Genomic DNA, 27,592 nt, shown 5'->3' with positions numbered 1-27,592 from the left:
GTCCCAGATATGCTGATTTAATGTCTGCATCTGCATTTCTAAAATGTTCCAGAGGTGATTCTTATGCATAGCCAAGGTTGAGAAGTGTCCTCCAATTATATCAACATCTTGTGTAGTGCCTTTCTTATTTAAAATCTTCTAGAGTAATATGGAGGTGCAATTAGGTTGGCTGCTCCTGTCACCTAAATTCAGCTTCCATTTCCTATGTGGATGACTCAGTCCCAGGACAGGCAGAATTGACTCTTAAGATGCCGTAAGCATGCAATATATAGTTGAAATTGGGACACTACTGAGATGCTCTTAATAATTCTGATGGGAAACGGACATAAATTGGGATAGTCCCAAGAAAACCAGGACAGTTGTTTTATCCCATTAAAAGATTAAAGTACAGTGTATACACAGAATAATTTACACACGTTTAAGAAGTCTAGAGTACCATATAAACACATACATTGAACCAGACCCCATGACTGTCTAAAAAGCTGTATGTCAAAACATGTGTTCAATACAGATATAATATTAATTTTTATGAGTTGTTTCTGAAGGACACAGGAATGAACTTTATTAGTGTGGAAATACATAAGGTCCATTTATATATCTTTTTCTAAGAAAACTTTTTTTCTTGCTGATATTTCCATGAAGGCTACTCTGACACAAACAGGATTTTTTTAAAAATAAACCTGGGCAGATTTTTATTACACCTGGAATCTGTGGTGACTGTTTCTCCTGATTAAACAGTCTTTGCATACTTAAATTTTTTTTCCCCTTATTGCTTTTAGACTCCCTATTTTCCTTCCTCTTAGGAATCCTGAGGTCTGACGTGCAATTCACTACATAGTTGTTTTTAACGAACGAAGGGATATCACTGAAGAATCTGATGCCAAATTACGTACGTGCCTGTTGGCAACTTACAGAGGGAGGCCGTGGGTATGTATCGTAGGGTGGTGGAGGGCTGTCCTGTTTGGGTGTTGATGGAGTATCTGCTTCTTCCTTGTCACTCTCACTCCAGTAATCTGTAAATTCACACACATAGATACAATAACATTCTATTAAATGTTTCTAGCCATATTTTCAGGAACATAAACTACCAGCTAACACAAGGAAATTTAAATTCCACTCCTACACCCTGCTCCCCAGCACCTCCTACTCCAAGCCCCAGCACCTCCTACTCCTACTCCTACTTATTTTCGGCTGGGTTTTGAGGAAGAAGGAAGAGTACAATCACCTAATTCCAACCTTTAAAGCAAGCAATTATACATAGCTACAATGTTAAGGAGTTAAGAAAAAGACACTGCATAAGCCAAATCGGGTTTAGGGTGCTTTAGATTCCAGGCCAAATTATACCGAACCTTTAATTAATGAATGATATCACATGATGCCTCTGAAAGGTATATCATTTTACCCTAAAGATGAACACTCAAAGAAAAGCTATACACACACACACACACACACACACTGCTGTAGATCTCTACAGATATAAACAGCTCTAAAAATAACGTTCTCAATTCTTTTTTCTGGCTTCAATTCACTGGTTATCTAACAATCGCTGTTTCCAGAGTCATGCTGACATGAATCTCTGTAACACCATACTCCCACCTCTACTTGGAAACACATGGCAAATCCTGATTCTTGCCAAATGCAAAAGGGCAAATTTGCTGATGTGGGCCGCAAGTTCCAAACTTCCAGAACTACTTAAAAGGGTAGAAAATGTAAGCCACTAGATTTGGCAGACCTCAGGCAAGAGGGAAGGGAAAAAACTGAGAGATAAATCAGTTGAGTAAGTGAAATACAGCACAAAGGCCAATAATCAGAACCTGTTCCACTAATATCTTCACCACTCTTAACTCTGGGTTAATTCTTTACAAGATTTACAAAGAAAAACCTACAAGTATTACCCATATGAATCTCAGATGGTAAAGGAAGTGAAAAAGTATTAAGACATATGTTCCTTATTCTTATGAAAATCCAAATCACAAAAGAACCATCATAAGGCCTAAATGATACTGAGATTTAGGTGAAAAATCATGGCACATATTTTTATAGGAACCCCTCTCCACCCAGAAATTCCTGTACTGTAATATTTATATAAATTTTCCTTGCTATACTTATTAATAAATATAGCTAATATTAAGTACTTACTATATATGCTGAATAGAAAATAGTAGAGCTGGGATTTGAACTAAGAAATCACCTTGCCCTAAACCTTGAAGGGACTCTTTTGTATGACATAGTGGGAGAATTTAATTTGACATATATTCACGATGCTTTAAAAAAATTTTTTTTAAAGATTTTTATTTATTTGTCAGAGAGAGAGAGAGAGAGAGATTGAGTGCGCACAAGCAGGGGAAGTGGTAGGCAGAGGGAGAGGGAGAAGCAGGCTCCCTGCCGAGGCTCAATCCCAGAACACTGGGATCATGACCTGAGCTGAAGTCAAACACTTAACTGACTGAGCCACCCAGGCATCCCTATACATGATGCTTTAAGCCCCCCTCCTCCCGCTGCTCTATTACTCGGGCTAACATGAACAGCAATTCTTTAGCAAAGGAGATTATTATATTCAGGTCTCAAAATACAAAAACTTTGAAAATGCTATTCCTACTTTAATTATTCCCTTTGACTAAAAGATAAGCAGAAACTAGTTGATCTAAACTTGTGTCTGGTAATTTACAATGGACCATGCTGGTGACAGCCAGTATACTAAGTTTCCCCTCAAATATGAATTGATGTAGTTGCCGAGAGATGTACCCAACAAACAATGGTGGGAAAAGCATGAACTATATATAGTTGGGCAGATGTAGGTTCAATTCTTGGCTGTACTGTTTACCATCTCTGTGCTCTTGTGATGGTTACTAAACCTGAGTCTCTTTGAACATCTGTAAAAGGGGGCTAATGATAACCACCTTTCAGAGTTGTGTGTATGTGTGTGTGGGTGGGTGGGTACTAAATAAGGTAATATATATTCAAGTGCTTCACACCTTGACAGCACTCAATAAATATTAGGACCCCTGATCTTCTTGGGTGGATTTGTAGGTAGCATGCTAGGACAGTCTGACCCAGATCACATAGGAGATAGATGCCTTGTGTTTATCTTCTTGGACATTTTTTTTTCTTGTAGCAAGTTGCAGCAATGAAAAGTGAATTCTGAAATTCTGGGATCTGGGTTAGGTAGTTCTGTGGGAGCTTGAAATACTACAGGGAAGTCACTGATGGAGGTGAAGGGGTCAGCAACCCCCATCCCACCCCCAAGCAGTGGTTTACTAAGATCACTTTGTTTTTACCCTTTCCACTATTTCATGAAACTGTGGCACCTGTGTTGAGTTTCTCCTTGACCTTTGCACTGATACCTTGGGGGGTCTCAAAGAATTAGTACCTCAAGTGGTCCTTATCAGCATGTTGAGAAGGAGAGGATTGCCATTTTATACAATTCTCTATAGCTATCACTACAAGTGATAGATGTGGGAGATTCTCTCTCTCCTTTTCCCCCTCACCTGAATTAGAAGAATTCTAGTCCACTGTTTGATGTAATTCTTGGTTTACTAAAAAGTACCATCAATCTATAGCTTTCTTGGGTTGCTAAAGAAAAGACTGAAATCCCACCTTGTAAGTTAGTTTCATTTTTCACAGTAACTTGTGTGTCTTTGAGAGAGCAATGCCAGAGAGTAACCTACACAGAAAATTCAATCATGGTTTATTTAGGGTTTGTGTGGAAAATCACAGGCACACCGTTTGCTCAGAGGCTGAAACCAGTTTGATTTGCATTCTAAGAGCAAATTATTTTTTTTAGCTTTCTATTTAGCACAAAATAAATGGGAACTCTTAATGTCTCTTGTAGTGGTATTCAATTTTATAAGTAACTAATCATGAATAAACAGTGCTGTCAATAGAACAGGAACATTTTCACTTTACTTCTCATGTTGATATAAAAGGAAACTTTGAAAAAAAGAATGACTTTTTCATCTAAAACTACCAAAAAATATATTTCATTCATTTTTATGTGATTAAAGCTTTAGAAAGACCTTATGTATGACAGAAAATAATGTGTCATGAATGTCTGACTTGAAGGTGGAAAAATATAGAAAAATGATTAGCAGACAATTAGCCAGATTGTGATCTTGATAATTTAGTATAACCCTGTTTTCTCTAAGTACAACAATAAATAATGAAAGAGAAGCCCACATCTTTTACACTTCTGTAGCTACAGACAGCAATTCACTAAACTTTTATTTAAATCAATGCAAAAGTCACTTCTAAGCTGCACTGGCTACTTAAATAAAAAGTGCTTGGCAGTTGTTACTCCTTTACATGTTTGTGAATGTTTCCCAACCCTCAAAGAGCTATATTTTGTATGAAGTTTAACTTCAGTACTGAGAACGGTTCTCAGGAGATGTCAAAGAACTGTACAGAAGTGTGGAGTAGATACATGGATCCAGTTGCTTTCTCTACAGAATATACCATGAGACCTAATTGTGCAGAAGGTAGGAAGTGTTGTATGTTTCTGACCGAGGTCAGAGTGCCTGAGGAATATATACTCTATGTGGAAATCCAAATTACTTCAGAGATTCTGGTTGCAATGTGCTAGCAAGAGAGAGGTGAATTATTAACTATTAGCTTCTGCCAATGAATGCCTACCACTCCAGAAGGCACTAAAATATATACTCACATGACCAGGGCAGCATGAATCCATGGACTGAATACTTATTGGAACCTGCATGTGCAATATAACTTACCAGTTGTTTAATCCACAATGAAATTCGACTATATAATACCACGTACAAAGAAAATTCACTAAAATCAAGACCATGCTAAGCTTCAAAGTGATAAAATACAAGAGTTGAGCCTGAAAGTCCAAGATTCCTTATTCATGTACATTACATTTTTTTTCAAAGATTCATTTTTTTCTATCCGTACATTGCTCACTTTTAATTCTTGCATCTTAAAAGAATCAGAAACAAATCTGTATGCACCTATAAAGAACTCTTTTATGACTTTAAAAAAATGTGAAAAGGAAGGCTAGTATTTTTTTTAGTACTCTTAACACAATTTTAGGCCTATAAGTTAAGTTGAAGTATGAAAGGCTTATTCCTTTAAAAAACTTTTAACAATGAAAAAATGTGGCTTGAAACTGGCCTGACATTTCCTAGTCCTGGCTGGGATTTGCCTGTGCACACTGATTTGATGGAGATTGCTTCCACGTTATTTGTGGAAGTATCCATGCTGCTTCCACTCTCAGGAATGCTTTATTTCGTTACTTCCTTAACTCTACTCCCTTCTCATCCTGTGAGAACGAGTTCAAATAATGGAGTCGACATAGTCTTCCCATTCCCGTCCTGGAAGCAATCTCTCCAGCCGAATTTCCACAGAACTTGATTTGTACATTTCATTTTCTGTATTATATTAAGAGTACCCTTTCTACTAGAATTCAGTGTAATTTCAGGCAGGATGGGTGCCTATTTTACCTTAATTTAATCAGAGTGCCAGTTGAAGGCATTACACAGAAAAGCTTCATATTGAATAAAATATCTTCTCTTCCCCTCTTCTGCTGACTTTATATCAGGCTCACGATCACTTCCTCTAGCAAGTTATTTCCTCATTAATCCTGCCTCCTTCCCAGGTTTTTTTTTTTTTTAATTTTGCATCCACTTAGCAAATTTTTCATCAGTTGCACGTTGTGCAATCATTAGGACTCATTTACTTTATGTTGCTTGTTCGTTTTTCTTTTTTTGTTTTTGTTTTTCTCAAGCAGTTTCAAGGGTGTATCTTTGAGATCCTCAACAAGATGATATATTCCTATTGGCAGGAACCATGTTTTGCTATTTCTTTGAAATCTTCCTGCCCTAACTCCTCACCCTTCAGTGCTCTACCCATTCTCATTCCCTCACCCAATGGCTCTAAGCCAGGGGTTGGTAAACTAAGGCCTGCAGGCCAAATGAGGCTCTCTGCCTGTTTTTACATGGCCTGTGGATCAAGAATGGTGTGTAGATTTTTAAATGGTTAAGAAATCAAAGGAAGAATATTTTTTGAAATGTAAAAAATGATATGAAATTTAATCTCAGTGTCCATAAATAAAGCTTTATTAGAGCCCAGGCACATCCCTCGTGTGTACAGCTGCTTTCATAGCTGTGACCAGTTTAGACAGAAATCTTACAGGCTTGCAAAGCCTGAAACATTAACTACTTGGCTCTTCACAGAAAGTTTGCCAACCCCTGCCCTAAACATTTGCTGACAGATTGGTTTTGTGATCTGGTTATCTTCTTTAGAACTCTCTAACCTTTAGCTTTTAGATGTTAAAAAAAGTTTTGGCTGAGGTTTTACTCTGAGAGGAAACAGAAGGTTTTTAGAGTCTCCACATAAACAAATAGGCTATGCCCACCGGAGACACAACTAGAAATATGTTTGTATATATATCAACCTGTAGAATTTCTCTGATTTGGGTCTCTTTTGAGACTTCCAACACCTGTTGATGCTTCCAAGGGATGTACAATAAACACTTTTTGGAAATGTAAAGCAACTTCGGAATGGTGACTACAACTTTCAGTAAAATTTTAATTTTGCATAATGACATTGTCTTTTGTAAATCTGAGGTCAATACCGAGGCAAGTTCCATAAGATCACAGAGTAACAGATGAACAGAACCGAAGAACATAACCAACTGAGATAATTTATGGAAGAAGGGGTCATCCATCTGAGCTCTTTGCATAAAAGTCCACTAAAATGTCTATGAAACTGCTAAACAGAAAAAAACAATGCACCAATAAGGACCTGAACTTTGGCCAATATTTAGGATCAATTACAGACTTTTTAAGATTTTTTTCCTCCTTTGAAAAAAAGACTGAGAGAGACAGCAACGAACTCCACACTAGGTGCTCCAAAAATTTCAGAGTTTATTCCCCATCTGTTTAGTTTACTAGACCTTACCTATAAGATGCTATGGTTTGGATTCAAGGTGCCCAGAAGAGAAATAACCATAGCCTGGTGACTGCATGTTCATTCAAATGACAGTAGTGAATCACTGTATAGGATAACAACAAAACAAAACAAAACAAAACAAAAACCCCATGACTCTAAAAAAAAAAAATATTCCTTTACCTTGTTCTTGCTTAATCCTCTCTCTTTCGGCATATCCCGCAGTCAGCATATTGATTCTGTTAAGCCACCTGTAAAAAACAAATGTTAAAATCAGTAATATTGCAACTTAATTTTTTTATATTTTACTTCTTAAACATATTTATTTTAAGAATAAAGATGATGTGGCATATATACAATGGAATATTGCTCAGCCATCAAAAAGAATGAAATCTTGCCATTTGCAACGGCATGGATGGAGCTAGAGAGTATTATGCTAAGTGAAATAAGTCAGGCAGAGAAAGACAAATATCATATGATTTCACTCATATGTGGAATTTAAGAAACAAACAAATGAAGGGAAAAAAAGAGAGAGACAAACCAAGGAACAGACCCCTAACTCTAGAAAACAATCTGATGGTAACCAGAGTGGAGGTACGTGAGGGGGGGGTGGCTGGTGAATGGGATTAGGAGTGCACTTGTCATGATGACCACTGAGTAATGTAAAGAATTGCTGAATCAGTACACTGTATACCTGAAACTAATAAGACGGTGTATTAACTAAACAGGAATTAAAATAAGAAACATTATTATTATTATTTTTAGAGAGGGAAGGGGTAGGGGCAGAAGGAGAAAGAGAGAGAGAATCTTAAGCAGACTTCAAGCCCAGCATGGAGCCCAATGCGGGGCTCGATCTCACAACCCTGAGGATCATGACCTGAGCCGAAACCAAGAGTTGGACGACTAACTGACTGAGGCAACCAGGAGCCCCAAAATTACAAAACTTAATAAAAATATTTATTTTAAGATGTTTAAGAATATATGAGATAATTCTACATAAAAGATGTGTTCTTTGCTACTCTTGACACATGGAGTCTTCAATGAGCTCTAATTTGCTGTACTACAAATTGTTCCCACACTAAAGATGCTATTTTGATAGAAAAGTCTTAGGCAAACCTGTTCATATCTGTAATATAGTGGGTTTTAAGATGATCAGATCCCTATTAATTCTGTTGCTCCCAATTTAGAAGCACTCCAAATATCACTGCTGATTGGGTCTTCAGAGCAAATGCTCTTTTACAGTTACTTAATATCATACAATATATACTGATGAGGGAGAAAGTTATGGACCTTGCCTGTCAAAATAAATTTTACTATGAAATATTAGTTTTGATGAAGGTCATTTAAGTTTAGTGATCCAGGGGGAAACACATGTCAGGAGTACTTTGGAAGTTTGTCTCTAAATACAAGGGTATTAGGTTGTCTAAAGACAAAATGAACAAACATAATTTTAACCTCTGTTCAGATCCTGAAAATTTATTTCCACGCACAACAGTAACCTAAAAATAAATCTTTCCTCTCTCAGTAGTGCTGCTATTGCCAGTGTAGGGGCCTGCATTGTTTCAATTTCCATCTTTTGTCCCACCAGATCTCTCCCTGTGTTCATTATTTCAGCTTACACTGCATCAGATTATCAAATCATAAAATCTTTAAATTAACCTGACACTTTCCCATTGGTCCATTCTGAGCTATGATCCATATACTTTCCCAACTCAGAAATTAAGGAAGAACCCCCCCCTTCCAAACTACCATAAATTTGGAAACCATAGTATAGTTAACATCATTAAACTGTGGAATAATCTGAGCAAGATATATTTTTAAGAAAAAATTGTGTTTGAGATATTTTTCTCCCAAGAGTTTATCTCCTGTGTCAGATGGAAGACGATGTGATTTGAAGTGAGTCATGTATTACAGCACTTATGTCCAGTGGTATTCACTGTGCAGCAGATTCTTAGAATATCTTGAAAAGGGAGGAAATATGTGTCTCTCACTGACAAAATCACATCCATGGAAATTTATGCTTTAATTTTAAGAATAAGTCACCTAAAGCTCAACTTTATTTTGATAATTACAATGTAGTTATCACCTCAAGTATTTTTGGGAAGTGAAGAAGGGACTGGAACAGAAAGGGAATAAAATAAAGTTTGATCAAATAAATTCAGTAGCATAGAGTACACTCACACACTCCAAAAAATTACAAATGATAAGAAGTCAACTTCATGATAAATAACCCTTCAAAAGGACTCTAATCACTAGTAAAAGGTCAAAATTAAAATTTAGTCTACAGGTCATCTGTAGTGAGTAAGGGGTTGAATTTGTACTGCAAGACAACTTTTAGCACTCTTGAGAAAGACTTGTCTGGTGCTTTTTGGGTGAAAATGATGATAATAGCACTATAGGAACATGTATTATTAGATTTTAATCTAGTACCTCATACTGACTATTTTAAAAAACATCAGTGAAATTTCATTTTGTCAGGAGTTTAAAGAACAATGAGGTCTTTATGAGATGAATCAGAAAACTAAAAAGAGGCTTCCTTGATTGTTCAGTTCAACAAATTTACTAAGTGCCTGCTATATGCTGAACAATGAGCTATGTTTTGGGGGCACAAAAATGAATAAGACATAATTCCTGCCTTCAGTGAGTTCCAGAATTGCTAAATGTCACAAGACAATTGAAAATTCGACTACTTTTAGGAAGAAAAATTCTGTTCATGATCAAAACTCTTTAGAAAGCGTGTGGCTTACTCAGGCCAGCGTGTGCATGCACAAAAGGCTGAACACCACACTGCTGTTGGTGCTGTCTTGGATAAACTTGTCCTTCAGACCGCAGCTTGAAGAGGCTGACCTATATACTTGTTGCAGTATAATTTGGTATTTATAGGCCATTATAAACAGCAGATATATATGCAGTAACGGAGTCAAGAAATATTTAATGAGAACCTATGTCTGCAAGGTCCTGTTCCAAGCACCAAGGACGTAGAGAGAAACAAAACCAAGCAAGCGTCTGCCTTCACAGAGCCTACATCTTAGTGAAGGCAACAGACAATAAATAGGGATACAAATAAACATATGTCAAGTTATTATCAAGTGCCATTTACAAAAATAGCTAGGTGAAAAATTAGAAAGTCAAAGGTGCTAGGAATGGGGGGAGGCTATTTTAAGAAAAACCGGTTAGGGATACAAGCATTGAATTTAATGATGGGGAAGTGCTTTAATATTAGGTCTACATTCAGCACCTTACTGTACCACTCATTTTTTTTTAAAGATTTTATTTATTTGACAGAGAGAGACACAGCGAGAGAGGGAACACAAGCAGGGGGAGTGGGAGAGGGAGAAGCAGGCTTCCCTCTGAGCAGGGAGCCCGATGCGGGGCTCGATCCCAGGACCCTGGGATCATGACCTGAGCCGAAGGCAGACGCTTAACGACTGAGCCACCCAGGCGCCCCAACACTAATGTTTTAAAACAAGATAATATAGGTATGGGGATATTGAGCCTAACGGAAACATTCCCATGAAGTTGTCAAGTGTTCAGAGAATAATGTATTGAGCAGAAAAAAAATGAGTAAGAACTATGGGAGTAATGTACAAAAAATAATTACCAAAGAGAAATGGGTGAATCCTCACAATTGTAAGGACATATGTGCTGACATGATAAGGAATATAGAGGCCAAATGAATTCAGTAAATAAGTTTCAGAATACTTGAGAAACACGATATTTTGTTTTCTTCCCACAGATTTCACAAAGACTGGCAATTTTTTTTTTCATGTTTCAGTGCTCATTTCTGAGGAGGAAACAGATGGATGGTGGTGGGGGCCTCAAAAAGTGTTTTTGCAAATTACCTCACAATCACACTTACAGCTGCTCAGAAAATAGAAGGTGAGATTTTAATATTCCATGTGTATATATATGTATATATACATACATTTGGGTATGTGTATATGTATGTATAGATGGGTATATGTAAATTTGGGTATATGTATGAGTGTGTGTTTCTCGGTATACACACATGCAGATATTTTATACAAGAAAATTAAATTTAAGGAGTGCTTTTTCATTTCAATTACTAGGTCCTGTCAAAACTCACACTATATTTTTAAAATACATATGCTAGTGCTTTGGAAATTAAGAAATAACCAGATAAAGCTTATATTTATATTATAATTAGCATAACTATGATATTATAAATATAAAATCTCTTGAAGACTTAGGTACATTCCTTTAAAAGATTATATATGGAATGAACCAACACCCAGATTATCTTGCTGTTATGTAACGATCAGGCTAGTGAACAAAATTGTTGGGGGGCATCTCTCCCACCACTAATCCTCTGTTTATTTCCAGCACTGGCACTCCTCCTATTAACAAGTAATTTCTAAAAACTTGCCTATTCAAATTACACATTGGGATTATGATTATAAAAAAAGAAAAAGCAATAAAAGTCCATTATACTTAAATTTTTAAAAAGATTCAGTATTTCAGGACAACATAATTCTGAAGGTTATAGCATACCATAACAAGGCTCACATTAAACAGCATTCTTAAATGTATGATGTGGAGATAACATATTTGATCTCATCCATTTTTTTTCCTTTGATTCATCACTTAGAAAAAACAAAATGAAACACATGGATTTGGTTTAGTTTCTTCTATGAGATCCTGAACCAGATACATCCATAGGAGTATTAGGGAAGAATAGTGACATGACACACTTTTGAAGTTATTGCTAACACAAGGCAGGGAGTGGAGACCAGGAACGGTTTTATAGTTCATAAAAAGGCATTTTCTATACCTAAAAAGACCCTGATTAACATGTTCTGTGAGTAATTAAGTTATGCTAATTCTTAGATAGAGGTGATTGTGTTCTAGTGTATCCATCTTGTAAGATGGGATAATGCTCATTTTTACCACTAATTCTGTTTGGTCATGATGTAAACATTTCATATTCATCCCAAGGGCACTGAGTTCAACATGCAATAAAATAGATAGTGAGTAACTAGAACAGTAGAATTATAAAATTATTAAAACACAAAATAGAGCATTACAACCTGCCCCCTCACCCCATGAGCATGTGAATGAACATTTTCATTTTGAGAACAAATTAAGGAGAAAAGGCTCTCCAAATTCTAATTGCCTAGTGTGAAATTTCAAGGATGGTAACATAAATCAAAAGAAGATTATGGGAAGTACAAGAAAGACTCAGTTCCCTTATTAATAATAACATATATTTTTAAAAGATTTTATTTATTTATTTATTTGACAGAAAGAGAGAGGGAACACAAGCTGGGGAGAGGGAGAGGGAGAAGCAGGCTTCCCGCCCAGCAGGGAGCCTGATGCGGGGCTCAATACCAGGACCCTGGGATCATGACCTGAGCCGAAGGCAGACGCTTAGCCCATTGAGCCACCCAGGCATCCCAATAATAACATATTTTATCAAGTGTTTTGAACACTTGTTTGCCATTTCCTTGTATTCATTTCCTTGCTTTGGACAAACCGTGCCTTTACTCCCACGTGTCAAAAAACCAAGATTATCTATAAAAGCATATCAAGTGTTCATTTAGTGTGCTCAAGCACATTTATAAAGTTGCACCATTTTGTGCCTAAAAATATCTGGATACTGGGGCGCCTGGGTGGCTCAGTCAGTTAAGTGTCCGAGTGTTGGTTTCAGCTCAGGTCATGATCTCAGGGTGGTGAGACTGAGCCCCGCGTGGTGCTCCGCACTCAGTGCAGAGTCTGCCTCAGACTTTCCCTCTCCCTCTCCCTCTGCACCGCCCCCCCGCCACTCTTGCTCCCTCTGTCTCTCAAATAAATAAATAAATCTTTAAAAAAATATCTGGATACTAAATTTTTTGGAGACACACAAAGAAAGGTAAATGGGCTAAGAGTCCAAAGTATATAAAAGGAATATATATTGCCAGCAAACACTTAGACAGCACTTACAATTGAACAGGGACTGTTCTAAGCCCTTTATGTGTGCTCATTTGCTCCTCACAATAGTCCCCTGGGTGGAGATGGTTATTATGTCCATCTTTTTCTTAAGATTTTATTTATTTATTTGAGAGAGAGAGAGAATGAGAGACAGAGAGCATGAGAGGGAGGAGGGTCAGAGGGAGAAGCAGACTCCCGATGCGGGAGCAGGGAGCCCGATGCGGGACTTGATCCCAGGACTCCAGGATCATGACCCGAGCCGAAGGCAGTCGCCCAACCAACTGAGCCGCCCAGGCGCCCTATGTCCATCTTTTTCAAGGGGCCAATACCTGGCATAAACTGGTCCAGTTCTATAGCCAAGGTCACACAGCTAGTAAGCACGACAGCTGGGATTTGGACAGTCTGGTTCTAAAGTCTATGCTCTTTTTTTTTTTTTTTTTTAAGATTTTATTTATTTATTTGACAGAGACAGAGACAGTGAGAGCAGGAACACAGCAGGGGGAGTGGGAGAGGGAGAAGCAGGCTTCCCTCTGAGCAGGGAGCCCGATGTGGGGCTTGATCCCAAGACTCTGGGATCACGACCCGAGCCGAAGGCAGCCGCTTAACGACTGAGCCACCCAGGCACCCCTAAAGTCTATGCTCTTAATCACTATGCTATGCTGCCTCTCCCTAACTGTTGGCAAGTTATATAGGTCATATGCAAGACCTGTGGAAGACCTGTGAAAAGGAAAAATCTGAATCTTAAATCTAGTTTCTCTGAATCTAGAAACGAGAGGGGAAAGGAAGGAAAAGAAGGAAAGCATCAAATTCATAAAAGCTAAAGTGGAAACCTGGAGCAGAATGTTGTAGATGATGGGAATATATATATATTATATATAATATATATATTATATATTATATATATAATATATATATAATATATAATATATATATATAATAATAAAATATATATATATAATTTTATATAATATATATATAAAATGTATATGTAAAATATATATATATATTTCTCCCTCCCTCCCAGCAGCCCCAAATAACCATGTAGCCATCTAATCATTTGGCAGTATAATCTTTTCCACTGATAGAAGAAAGATGACAAAAAGCAATACTAACTTTGCTTAGAACTGAATAATTGAGATGGATGTTGTGCCATAAATACTCAGCACTTGGAAAAGTTAGTTTTTTGGGGGGTGATTATCTTTTCCCCCAACCTGGAAATAAGTTTGAAGACACATTCTTGAAATGGACTTAAAAAAAATTTTTTTTACAGTGGATTTTTTTTTTTGTCTATATATGGATTCAGGCACATTTTTGGTAAACTTGATAAACAGTCAACAAGTTCATTTTGATCTTTAAAATGCTGTTCTCTGAAATTAGCTAAGGCTAGATGCAGCTATGCCTGAGTCCATTTTATTTAAACTGATCGGTCACAGTGACATTATTCTCTAACATTAATGTGGAAAGTTTAGAATTCTAAGCCTAACTGACTTTCTAAGTGCTTTGAAATTTAAGTAACATTTTACCTGTTCATATCATCAAGATGCTCAGCAGCAAAATAAAAGCTTTTGATTTTAGGATGACAGGCTTTGAATGCACTGCAAAAGGAAACAAAGTACACTTATTTTATTTCAAATTGGGAAACAAGTTAGAACCAAATAATTTTTATGGGTAAAATTACCTCAACATCTAACCTGAGTTCATATATATAATGCTTCTGCCATGATGACAGAAATCACTAAAAGATTCAATTTTCTGCCCACAAAACTGCTTTCTTATTATCTCAATTTGAAAGCATTAGACAAGCAACCTATAATTTAAAAGCTAGAAATTAAAAAAAAAAAACTTCCTTTCTCTCCCTCTCCCCAGATAAAATCAACTTACTATTTCTTGCGGCATTCACTGGCTCTATCAATTTTAAATTCAGGCAGACTGATGAATCCTTCTGCTTTTTCATCCTGAAGAGGCAACAGTCTTATTTAGGGTATTATACATAAAGGGTTGAAGCTGATAATACTATATAACTATGCCTTAAAAATTTATATAATAAATCTTTTCATTTAATTTCTTAAATTTGACATTTTAGAGATTAGAGTTCCACTCTTATTTGTTATATTCCATTAAACTGAAGATATACTTTGAACATTTAGAGTACTACAAATTAAGATATACACAGAAATTTTGAAAACTCCTTATATTAGAATGAAGATAGAAAATTCTTTAAATTGTCAAAGTGAAACATGTTTTATAAGTAATTTTCTCACCAGAATGTACATATACTTCCATAACATATAAAATAGCTTCAGTCCACATTCACCATTCATAATTTTCTATAATTTTTAATGTTCAGATGTAAAATACATTGAAGTTTATAATTCAATTCCTTTTCTGCCTCCAAAAAAGTCTTTCATCAAACCTGAATTAAATATGCTGTGTGATGAAAAAATGTTCATCATCATTAGCCATCAGGGATATTCAAACCAAAACCACATTGAGATACCACCTTACACCAGTTAGAATGGCAAAAATTGACAAGGCAAGAAACAACAAATATTGGAGAGGTTGTGGAGAAGGGGGAACCCTCTTACACTGTTGGTGGGAATGCAAGTTGGTACAGCCACTTTGGAAAACAGTGTGGAGGTTCCTCAAAAAATTAAAAATAGAGCTACCCTTTGGCCCAGGAATTGCACTCCTGGGTATTTACTACAAAGACACAGATGTAGTGAAAAGAAGGGCCATATGCACCCCAATGTTCGTAGCAGCAATGTCTGCAATAGCCAAACTGTGGAAAGAGCCAAGATGCCCTTCAACAGACGAATGGATAAAGATGTGGTCCATATATACAATGGAGTATTACTCAGCCATCAGAAAGGATGAATACCCAACTTTTACATCAACATGGATGGGACTGGAGGAGATTATGCTAAGTGAAATAAGTCAAGCAGAGAAAGTCAATTATCATATGGTTTCACTTATTTGTGGAACATAGGAAATAGCATGGAGGACATTAGGGGAAGGAAGGGAAAAATGAAGGGTGGGAATCGGAGGGAGAGATGAACCATGAGAGAATATGGACTCTGAGAAACAAACTGAGGGTTTTAGAGGGGAGGGGGGTGAGGGGTTGGGCTAGCCCAGTGATGGGTATTAAGGAGGTCACGTACTGCATGGAGCACTGGGTGTTATACGCAAACAATGAATCATGGAACACTACATCAAAAACAAATGATGTAATGTATGGTGATTAACATAATAAAATTAAAAAATAAATATGCTGTGTATTCAAGATTTTATAAATGAAATAAGTTAATTTGATCTTCAAATATCTACCTTGCTATGAATGCTATATATATAAAAGTCATTTTCTACTTGGACATTTGAATGAAATCCATAAAATCCTCGTCTCTCTAATGTGGCAAGGAAAAACAAGATAGGAGAATTACCCAAAATGTTATGTTAGATATAAGTTATTCCAACTAGGCTAAGGCTACCTTTGGCTAAATCCTTTCATTGTTGTTGTCCCTTTCATGGTCATGACCAAGCTCCTCAGACTTTTACTCCCCCAAACTTTGATCTGTGCTGTTACCAGTTCATGGCTCCTTACATATCAAGTTCAAGTGAGATTACACCCCCATCTGCTATCTTAAGGAAAAAAAAATACAGATTCTCAATTCTTTCAGTATGTATGTATAAATGTAAAACTTAATAAAAATCTGATTATTACTGATAGTGACTGAAATGTGTGTTATAAAAAAGAGAGTATTATAACTTTTTCAATATTTTTCAATATGTATTTTTTTCTTCCAACTTTGGGGTAAACACAATAGTTTCAAGTCTCTTCTTCAACTTTGACGTCTGCTATATCAACCTTGATGTCTTTAACTTAAAAATTCTAAATTTTAAACAATTTAAAATATTTTGGGGGTAGATATGATCTTCCTATAATGATGTGATGAGGGATTTTTACATTTCTCCTAAAAAATCACACTGTTATTCTTATAATATATACTATGGAATTATTCATTCACTTCTCACAAGGCTAACACAGTAACAACTCCGAAACTTAGTTACTGTTCAATAAAAAAGGGTCTCAGTTTTTTATCTCTTACATTTTGAAAGATAGAATATAATATAGCATACAGCAGACAAATCTACAAGTGAACTTAAAGAGAAACGAAGACTATATTTTGATACTCTTTGGTTGGCATATAAAAAGTATTTGATATATGTTAAATGAAAATATTGGTAAAATTGTTTTTTATATCTAAAATAAGATATACTTAGTGAAACAGAAGACTTTTTAGGTAATTGTGTGATTGGCACAAATAATATCAAAAGTGCAGAAAATAACCAAATCCTTCTATAGGCATTTATATTAAATAGCAAAATGTTACTTTAAGATTTTACAAATGAAATGAGGTCAATTTGAAAAATATTACTAACAGCATATTACTGAGTACTGAGTGTATGCCAGCCATTGTTCTAAGTGGGCTTTACATGAACTGATTCATTTCATCCATACGATAGCCCAGTGAGCTAGGTACTATTATTACTCCCCCTTTTAGCAAATGAGGAAACTGATGCTTAGTAACTCAGATGGGTTAAGTCTATTCTCTTAACCATAACAAACATAACTTCTCTATACATTTTATGTTATAATAATTATGTTGTTAAATTATGTTTCAAAAATTAATCTTCAAATGCAAATTGATGAATGTCTTAACATGACAGTATTCCTGTAAGACTATTTAGCCAGCACACTATATTAAACCATGTCCATTTTTTGAGAAAACAAGTTAACAATAGAAATTATTGTAAAAAAAATCTTAATAAGGTCAACTGATAGATGGGTATGGCAAAAGAATGAAAGTAAATGCAGAGTCAAAGAAATATCAACGTATACTCTTGTGGTAGGTTATGATATAACTACTCTGGATAAAGATCTGTTTACTGCAAATGAAGCAGGAAATCATAAGAACAATTTAAATATACTATATACACTCCCCTTCCCCCATCCCTCAAATGGGCCAAATGAAATGAATACTTGCAGATTTTCAAAACTAGTCTCCCAGTTCACGTATTCTTTAAGAAAAACAAATTCATGTGCTCTTAATTTACTTAAATTATTAAATAACTTCTTTCCCCCAAGAAAACAAAAAATTTTAAAACTTTGAGCAAAAGTGAGACACTTAAAAATCTATTTCAAATTCCATGTATAATCCTTCTAGTTAAGCTATTGCTGGAATTAGTTTTTTAATTTTGAATTAGATACACAGAATTTTATGTGTTGTGTTTTAGATATGTTGCCACATTTGAATAATTGAGACAACTATCTTTCCAGAACCCCAAAATACAATCATTTTAAGAAGGCAGATTAAAAAATAACTAGCGGGACTCTCCTGAATAAGGATTAAGGTGGTTATATGATTTTAAAATTTAAGTCCTCAAATGGTGATTCTTTGGGTTAAAGACCGAAAAATGGATGAGAAAACAAAACCCTTTGTCTTACCTCCTCATTAATATACCAATATAGGGATGCATCCTTTAGGACAAACCAGTATTTCTTCCATTTCTGTGAAAAATAACTCTTTGCATCTTTCTTTTTCCAAAGCCAACCTTCACAATCACCCCGGCCAAGATCTTTGCAAGAAATTCTTCTTTTGCTCTTGCCAGCTATAGGACCTAAAGATCATAGTAGGTAAAAATGCTCTTTAAATTTTACACAAGTGTGAAGGTAGAAGATTAATCTATAGCTCATAAAGATAAGTCTGGGTACTTAACCTTAAAAATTCTTATTTTTACACTGTACCAGAATAGAAAACTATGGAAATCTTTAATACTTTTCCCCCCACCTAAGTGACATGCAATGGAATCAGGAGTGTGTAATCCCAGTCTCAAAACCAGTCGAGACCATTTATTGTAAAAGGTACCCCTTCATCATAATTGACCTGAAAGAGAAGCTGGTCTTGGCAGTTCTTGCTAGGGGTTTGTGATCTTCCAAACCACAATGGGCTCAGGCAAGAGAGGATGCATGAAGTATGCTGGTGATTATCACAGTGCAAACTAACAGCTATATATTTCATTTCATTTCATTTCATTTCATTTCATTTCATTTCATTTCATTTCATTTCATTTCACTTCCTTTTCTTACCTTTGTTTTTCTTCTTTGATTTGTGCTGCAGTGAAGACTGCTGAAATGTCTGAAATCAAAGGATGGGAAGAATGTTATTTGACACTCGGGGTGCCATCCGCAGTGCCAGAATGCTGCACAGAACTCTCAAGAGCTGAACAATGACTCTGAACCCAGGTCAGAGAAAGTACTTTCTTTTTCCAAAGACTCAAAACAAATTCATATAGATCATGTCACTTAACTTTCTAATCAACCATGAAGCGGGAGAGGATATTATCGTTGTCTTTCTTTTGTAGGCAGAGAAAGCAGAGCAGGAAGCACTGGTGAAACTCAGGACTCTTATATATATATACAGTTCTACTTTTTACCCTTTTTTTTTATGGGTTTATTGTGTTTTCCCAGGCAATATCTCATTTGTTTCTCACAAGGGCTTATGAAGTAGTCAGGCAAACAGGACTCTCACTTGTTACTTTGAAGTTCATTCCTTTCCATAAGCCACCAGCACTTGAATGAATATTTTCTTGTCATACCTACTTCTGTTACTAGGACTGGGAAGTAATCTTCGTGTAAGTCATGTTAGTACCTCATCTCCAATGATCTTTACTTCTCCTCTCCTCAGCTACCCATCCCCACGGCCAGGTTTGTTATCTTAAGCACACCCCGACCTCTGCCTCTATTACTGACATTTTATGTAGCCCAATAGCTCCAACCCAGTCATTTTTAGAAAATCTTCACTGAGGCATCCAATTTGTCGGCCTTACCACCCTTCTGTGCCTTTTTTTTTTCTCACTTAGTTTTCATGAGACATCATTATAATCATTATATTGAACCATGCTCTCTCCATCATACTTGCCTAGCTAAACAACCTTCTCAGCTAAACCCGCCTGTCTGCTCTATGCTAAGTACCAGAAAAGCTTAATGTTTTAGGAGAAAAACCCGCAACTGTATTGACTGGTCTAGCTTTCAATGACTACAAATCACTGGTTCTAGTCAGACAGTCTACTAAGCTACATTGTTGTTCACGGGTATAATGAGGTTAATTATGTCCGCATGATTAGCTAGCTAACAGGGTACAGAGATAGCATGTGTAATTTCAATTCACAGATACTCCTTCAAAATAAATTTTAGGTAACAAACTCTTTGTCTTTAGAAGGGTATGCCTGTAAGGGGTAATTGGATTTTGCTTACATAAAATTCACTGGTCTTGGTTTTGTACAATACATTTGTATTCTGTGACACACTTTCTTATTTGGTATCTTTGTTCATAAAATAACATTCTACTTATACAGCAATTTTCTTGTTTTGTATATGGTTTACTTAATTCTCATGAATATGGTATTATAGACGGATACCAGTCCTAAAGATAAGGATCAGATAATTTGCTGATGTACAGCATAACCCAGAAATAATTACCTTTAAAGCAATAGAAACATGTCTGTATGTGGTGTGTGTGTGTTTACAAAACTTTGCAGGACACATGGCTACAGAAATTCATAATCAATTTTGGAGAGGAAACAAAAGATAAAACCTATTATGCTGTGTTGATTTTCTTGAGTGCTCTTTGTTTCAAAATAAGAGCTCAAATAATAACTCAGGCCAGTGTGCTCAAGTATGGGTAATTTACATAGTTATTTTCCCTAAATTGTTTGTCTATAAAATTACTGATTTTTTTTTCCTTTCATGTTTCCACAAGTACTCATTACAATCTTACAGTTCATTATTCTTAAAAATGACAAAGGTGGGGGTGGTTTACTTTTAGGGAGCTATATGTATAACAGACAACTTGAAAGAATTGAGTTATATAAGGTACCTCCTATGCCTTTTGCATGCTATTTCTTAGATCCGGGAGGTCTACTTTAAAATCTACACAAAAATATATTTTATGCTCTCCAGGCTTTCTTTTTAATAAAATTATCTTTTCTTTCCCCATAGATGTGTTTTTATACAGACTGTGATTGCAGAGTGTAATCAGTGTACATACTGTTGAAACTCAAGAACTCCTAGGCACGCAATATAGATTTATCCAACATTCAAAGAAGCAAAGCCATAGATGTCTTTTGTAAATATTAAAAATATTACAATGAAATTATCTTAAGAGATTTTATTATTTTTCTGTGTGACATGACATTTTCTAAAATAAAAAAATGAATTGAACTACAGTTGAGCCTTGAACAAGGTGGGGAGCTGGGGCACCAACCATATAACTTTTGACTCCCCCCAAAACTTAACTATTAATAGCCTACTGTTAAACAGCTTAACCTACTGTTGACCGGAAGTCTTACCGATAATGTGAACAGTTGATTAACTTATATTTTATATGTTTTATGTATTATGTACTATATACTTACAACAATACCTAACTTTTTCTTATTATTTTTCAGTATTTCTAGGTGATGTGGTTTGCCTGTGAGTTTTTTTTCAAATTGTCACAAATCTCTAAAAATTTTTCCAATATATTTATTGAAAAAAACCCACATATAAGTGGACCCATACAGTTCACATATAAGTGAATAACCCGTGTTGTTCAAGGGTCAACTGTATATGCTTTTTTTTTAATTATGTTATGTTAATCCCCATACATTACGTCATTAGTTTTAGATGTAGTGTTCCATGATTCATTGTTTGTGCATAACACCCAGTGCTCCATGCAGAACGTGCCCTCTTTAATACCCATCACCAGGCTAACCCATCCCCCCACCCCCCTCCCCTCTAGAACCCTCAGTTTGTTTCTCAGAGTCCATAGTATATGCTTTTGAAAGTAATAGGGAAAGCAATGAAAATTACAGTTAAGGAAATAGGGCTCTAGAAGAGAATTAATACAGCAGGCTTCAGGCTGCTATCTCAGAGGGGCCTGCTTGCAAGGTTGGCCCTCAGCTACCATCTGGGAACTTGGCTGGTAAACAGTTCCCTATACTGACATGAGCTTCACTAAGCAACAAGACTGTTTTGCCCACCCAGGGACTAAACACCTGTTTTTCTTTGGGGAATCTAGAATTTTTGTAGTTGCTAGACAGAGGATGTCTCTATGACCAACCCAATAAAAGTCTTCGGTGCTGAGTCTTTAATGGGCTTCCCTGGGCAGAGACAATATACATGTGACTGCATTTTTGCTGCTTGGGTGAGAATGCACTCCACAGGATCTGTCACAAGGAGAAAGCATTGGAAGCCTGCACATAGATTTCTCCAGATCCCATAGGTGTCTTTTTTCCTTACTGCTTTGACTATACCTCCTTGCTGTGTCACTGTAGTAAATCTTAGCCGTGGGTAGAACTACATGCTGAGTCTTGTGAGTCTTTCTAGCGAATCACAGAACATTTGGGTGATCTTGGGGACCCCTGAAAAAGCCTCATATTCAAAAGAGTCCTTACAAACTTATATTAAAAACTGTTCATATGCATAAATAAGCTCCTGACAGTGAAGGTTTCCTCATGTCATCAGCGACGGGGTGATTAGGCACTCCTGATTTGCAAATTTATAATCCTGTGTAGTCTTTTCTAGTAGAACTGATGGAATTCTTCATTCTGAATGACAATCGGTATCACTTTTTTTTTCAGCTTCTAATGATATCATGAAAAATTTCACATAAGCAAGACACTAAGAACAGACCCATGACTATAATGGCTAACACAGCAGATCATAGAAGGTGCTATGACTGAAAAAAAAAGAGAGGCCTGGAATCTTTGCTTTCATGATGATGAATACTTTTCTCATGACAGTGGAAATTTACAATATATTTTATTTTTGTATTTTTCTTATTAGCTTCAGATCATCCTTCTTCCAGGTTCATGTTCAAGTATATCCTTTAGAAGTTCTTTCATAACAGTCTGTGAGTAGCAAACTCTTCTAGATTTTTACATTTGAAAATATAAAAATCCTTCACTCTCGAATAATAGCCTAGCTGGGCATAGAATACTGAGTTGAAAATCATTTTCCCTCAGCAATTTGAATATATTACTTTATTTTCTTTTGGCATTTATTGCTACTCTGAAGACATCTGTGGCTACTCTGTCATTTGTCACAAGTTGTCTTTAGTCTCTCGGTAGCTTTTAAAATATTTTTCTCTATATCCCTGATATTCTGCAATTGTATAAGTTATAATTTCTTTTAAATAATCCTATTTCACATTCATTGTGTTGTCCTTGAAGGTATTATTGCTTTAATTCTGAACATTCTCAGGCATTATGTTTTCAAATGGTCTTTAGCAGTCTCTTTTTTTCCCTCTAGACATATGTTGACACCTCTTAATTTATCAACCATATATTTTTCATATTTTTTATACTTTCATATTTCTGCAACATTTTTTAGGTAAATTCATTCTGATGTCTTCTCATTTCCTAATTCTCTCTCTTATTGCATCCAGTTTTAGGTTTATCCTATTTGTAGAGTGTTTATTTCACTGACTATATTTTACATATCCAGGATGTTTAGTTGGTATTGGCTCTTTTGACTATGCACTGTTCTTAATCATCCTGTTGTTATTTCAAAATTCATTTTAAGTGCTTTTGTGGATTTTCCATCATTTGTATTTACTAAGGAAAGAATCACCCAAGTACAAGTCAGAGCTCTGGTCAGTGGCTGTTTTTTATTCAACCTCCTTACTCATGGGCAAGGAAGCTCTGCTTGCTCTCCCAGTTGGTTTCACTCAGTGAAGTCAATCCTCAGTTTCCTGACATGGCTGCAGGTCATTTGTTCCCTGATACCCATTATAACGGACTCCCAGCCATCTTTATCTCTTTCTGGACTCAGAGCCGACCAGCTATGTGGCTTTAGTTCCCATTTAACACTGAGCAATTTTGTTCTTTTTTCTGGTCCTTGGAGACTAGATCTTGTTTTTGACCCTGATCATTACCTTTTATGTGTTTGGAGTAGGGTGAGTGTGTGAGTGTCTGTGTATGTGTGTGTGAGTGTGTATGTGTATTTAAAGCATAAGCTCATGATGCTTATTGACCACCAAAAATAGATTCCCTTTGTAAGCATTTGTGAAGATTAACTGCCTTGAAAATGTATTTTTACCTTATTTCCTAAATTATCATTTAATAAAATCTTTTTTTAAAAGATTTATTTAATTATACAGAGAGAGAGAGTGAGCACGAGCAGGGGGAAGGGCAGAGGGAGAGGGAGAGAAATCCTCAAGCAGACTCCCTGCTGAGTGAGGAGCATGACGTGGGGCTCGATCCCAGGACCCTGCAATCATGACCTGAGCTGAAACCAAGATGCTTAACCGACTGAGCCACCCAGGCGCCCCTCAGTGAAATCTTTTTAATGCCCTCACTAATACTTTCTGTTTACTGTAGTGAACATCTGGGCGAAAGTTCTTTGAACTTTCTCCCTAAGAAAATCTACAAACTCTGATCTTGGGTAATGTATGACTTCATATCGTTAGCTAGGACTTCTTGACTGAGCTGCAGGTTTCCTAACTCAATAGATTTTATGTGTACAAAACTGAGCTTATGATATCCACCACCCATCAACCAATCTGCTCCTCTCCTGTCTTCTGTCCCTTAGTAAATAGCAATTCCTTTCCCCCCACCCCCAGAGGAGTTCCCATCCAGAATCTTGAAGTCAACCTTAACTCCTTTCTTACATCCCACAGCCAGTCCACCAGCAAGCTATATCAGTTCTGTCTTCAATATATGTTTACAATATGACTTTTTCTTACTACCTCGACTAGTAGCACCCTGGTCTGAGCTACCATCATCCCTTACCTGGATTACTGAAGTATTTCCTCACTGTCCTCCGTGCCTCTGCTCTTATGTTATTTTTAAGAGAAGAGCCAGAGTGATCTCGTTACAATATGATTTGAATCATGTCATTCCTCTACACAAAACTTTCAACTGGCTTCTCATCCCACTTTGAATGTGAATGCCGAAATCCTTGCAATGGCCTTGAAGGCCCTGTATGGCCTGGCCTCTTTGCCTCCTGCCCCTACCCTTGCTAACTTTGCTCCAGCCACACTTGCTGTAGCTACAGCATGCAAAGGCCCCTCTTAGGGCTTTTACTCTTGCTGTTCCCTTTGTCTGAGTTGGTCTTTGCTCAGATGTTGTTGTGGGTTACTCCCTTAACTTCTTCAGATCATAACTCAAATGCTTCCTTTTTAGTAAATTCTTCCCAGGCTTCCCTATCTAAAATTATTATTCTCATTGCCCTCAATACTTCCTGTTTCCCTTCCCTGCTTCATTTCTCTCCTTAGCACTCAGCATTACTAAAAGTACTTATATTTCTTGTTTATTACCCAGCTTTCCCTCCGAATATAAATGGCATGAAAGAGGAATTCTATTTTATGCACTGTTTCATCTTCTGCCTAGAACAAGGCCTAGTACAGAGGAAGTGCTCAATAAATACTGGTTGAGTGAATGGAAATTGAGCAAACCATCAGCAAAGAGCATAGGATGTAGTCTTAATCAGATGACTGTTTTAACCTGAAGAAGTCTTTCAACAGGGGAAATAAACAAGCCAGGTATCTTCTCTCCAGTAAGCCACGCATAGGTCTGTTCTTTTGTAGGTCGTTTCTTTTGGTAGATAAGAAATATTTCTTTTTATCCACTCTCCTTTAGCATTACTCGCACTGAGACAATCTTAGTGCACTTAATAGTTTAAATTTGAATTCAAGATGTGGCTGGCAAAAGGACATTAAATCTGTGTCAAAAGATATATATGCAAATAATTGTATGATGAATTATGAATGGGTGTGTTGAAATCATAATTCTACCCATAAAAATAGAATGTGCTAAAATAAAAGGCCATTATGAAAGTATTGTTGATCCTCTACTTAACCATGGCGATGCATGCAATAGTATTCTGTTTGGCTATAAAAGATCCCCTTTTCAGACATTTGCCTGAAAAGACCATTTATCTTTCATTTTGTCCACAGATGTTCTGTTCAAACTCCATTCCCCCCACTTTTGGATGAGGAAGTGTGGGGGAGGGTAATTTGGGTCATTCTTATACTGAAACTTTCAGAAGCACTTATTTTAATTGTGGAAGAAAATGACAGTTTCTGTGTTACATTTTGAAAGCTCAGCTACTATTAAATTCTTCTCAAGTTGCAAATTGCCACACTTATGGAAAAATTTGCAATCAAAATACTCTCTTGTTGCAATATAGCAACTTCCTCTTACTGTAATTTTCTGCAAAGTCCCAACATTTCTGCACTGACTAGTCAAACCAATAGCTTATTTTCTTATACATAAGAAAAGAAGGTGCTTTGCAATTAGAAATACTTGGGATAAATGACAGCTACTTTCACATATTTAATTTTTAAATAAGTAAATGTCTTTGAGATTTAAATATTTTACAAAGAAAAGGATTTTGCCTTACTTTCTCATTATTGCCCGCTGGCAGAAAAAAAGGTCTAAATATGAGGAAGTGGGGTAAGATGCTAATGGGACTAAATATTAAATCAAGATCTCTTCCACTTACAAGAGATAAGCGCACAAGAAATGAACAAGTGTGCTGTTTGTGGTAGCCTTGTACATTCTGCTGCATGAGAGAGCAACTGTGAAGTGAGTGGGATGGGAATGAGACACTGCATGAACATGGGATCTCTGAGTATAGTGGGGTGAGTTTGCTCTGGATTCCGTCAATAAGGTTAACCTGACTTTATATTGACTGAAAATGCTTCCACAGGCACTCAAAAATAAGTGTGCTTTTAAAAATAATAAGCATGCTAATAAATTAGCAATCAAAGAATAAAAAGGCAGTAATTGGGGGGTGGAATTTAGAGGTCAAATTCATTAGGTTGGGCAGAATCAATGTTTCATCAAAAGAATATCATACATATCAGATTCTAAAGGAAGGAAGTGATTGAATCTTATGCAGGATCCCATAAGGTGCTTCCTCTTTTCCTATGGGGTGGTAAGGTAGGAAGGAGAGTGATTAGCGGTGAGTAGTTGAGAAGGGTAACTAGAATCACCACCCTTGGGGGGTGCCTGGGTGGGTGGCTCGTGAAGCATCTGCCTTCAGCTCAGGTCATGATCCCAGGGTCCTGGGATGGAGCCCCACATCAGGCACTCTGCTCAGCGGGGAGTCTGCTTGTCCCCTCTGCCCCTCCCCTGCTAGTGCTCTGTCTCCCCCTCTCTCTCAAATAAATCAATGAAATCTTAAAAAAAAAAAAAAAAAGAATCACCACCCTTGTGAAACAGGAACTGTCATTCTTGGGTCATAATAATGATCATTTACAGAGGGCTTCTGTGTCAGGCCTGGTATTAGGGAATTTACATCAGTTATTGACCTTAACCCTTACGATAAACCTCTAAAGTAGTTATCATTAACCCCATTTTAAAGAAGAGAAAATGGAGACACAGAATGTATAAATAGCTTGCTCAGGACCACACAGATATTGGCAGAGTTAAAATTCAATCCCAGGTCTGTCAATCGCAAAACCTGTTCTCTTAATCACTCTCTGCAATACTGCCTCCCAAGTAAGTATTCTGTAGTCATAGTAACAATGTGAGAGTAAAGAAAAACTGCTTGTGACACGAAGATTTCCACTTATGAAAACCTCTCATGACATGTGATATAAGTACATTGCTATGTGGAAAGAAAGGATTCTATAAAACAAAGATACTAAGGGTAACAGTTTATTATTAATGGAGATAATTCAAACTGGAAACATTTTATCAATTTTTAATTTTCATG

The 27,592-nt window shown here is 36.5% G+C and overlaps 1 protein-coding gene across 4 annotated transcripts in view; it reads right to left on the bottom strand.

Annotated features, from left to right (window-relative positions):
* The window catches only part of CNKSR2 (connector enhancer of kinase suppressor of Ras 2), a 275,032-nt gene that overhangs the window by 44,804 nt on the left and 202,636 nt on the right, over nt 1-27,592 (bottom strand). For all 4 annotated transcript variants that reach the window (XM_045875847.3, XM_045875864.3, XM_045875838.3 and 1 more), the window contains 6 exons: nt 18,977-19,025; nt 18,335-18,507; nt 14,713-14,786; nt 14,355-14,426; nt 7,087-7,154; nt 913-1,013 (listed from right to left, as the gene is read on the bottom strand). In XM_045875847.3, coding sequence (XP_045731803.1) covers nt 913-1,013; nt 7,087-7,154; nt 14,355-14,426; nt 14,713-14,786; nt 18,335-18,507; nt 18,977-19,025 — 537 coding nt within the window. The remainder of the gene's footprint in view (nt 1-912; nt 1,014-7,086; nt 7,155-14,354; nt 14,427-14,712; nt 14,787-18,334; nt 18,508-18,976; nt 19,026-27,592) is intronic.

This window comes from Mirounga angustirostris, unplaced genomic scaffold (genome assembly GCF_029215605.1).
Source record: "Mirounga angustirostris isolate CCGP_5_RB_7025 unplaced genomic scaffold, mMirAng1.0.hap1 SCAF_11, whole genome shotgun sequence".
NCBI classification, from domain to species: domain Eukaryota; kingdom Metazoa; phylum Chordata; class Mammalia; order Carnivora; family Phocidae; genus Mirounga; species Mirounga angustirostris.
Note: the sequence above shows the minus strand (reverse complement) of the source record. Positions and strands in the feature narration are given on the sequence as shown.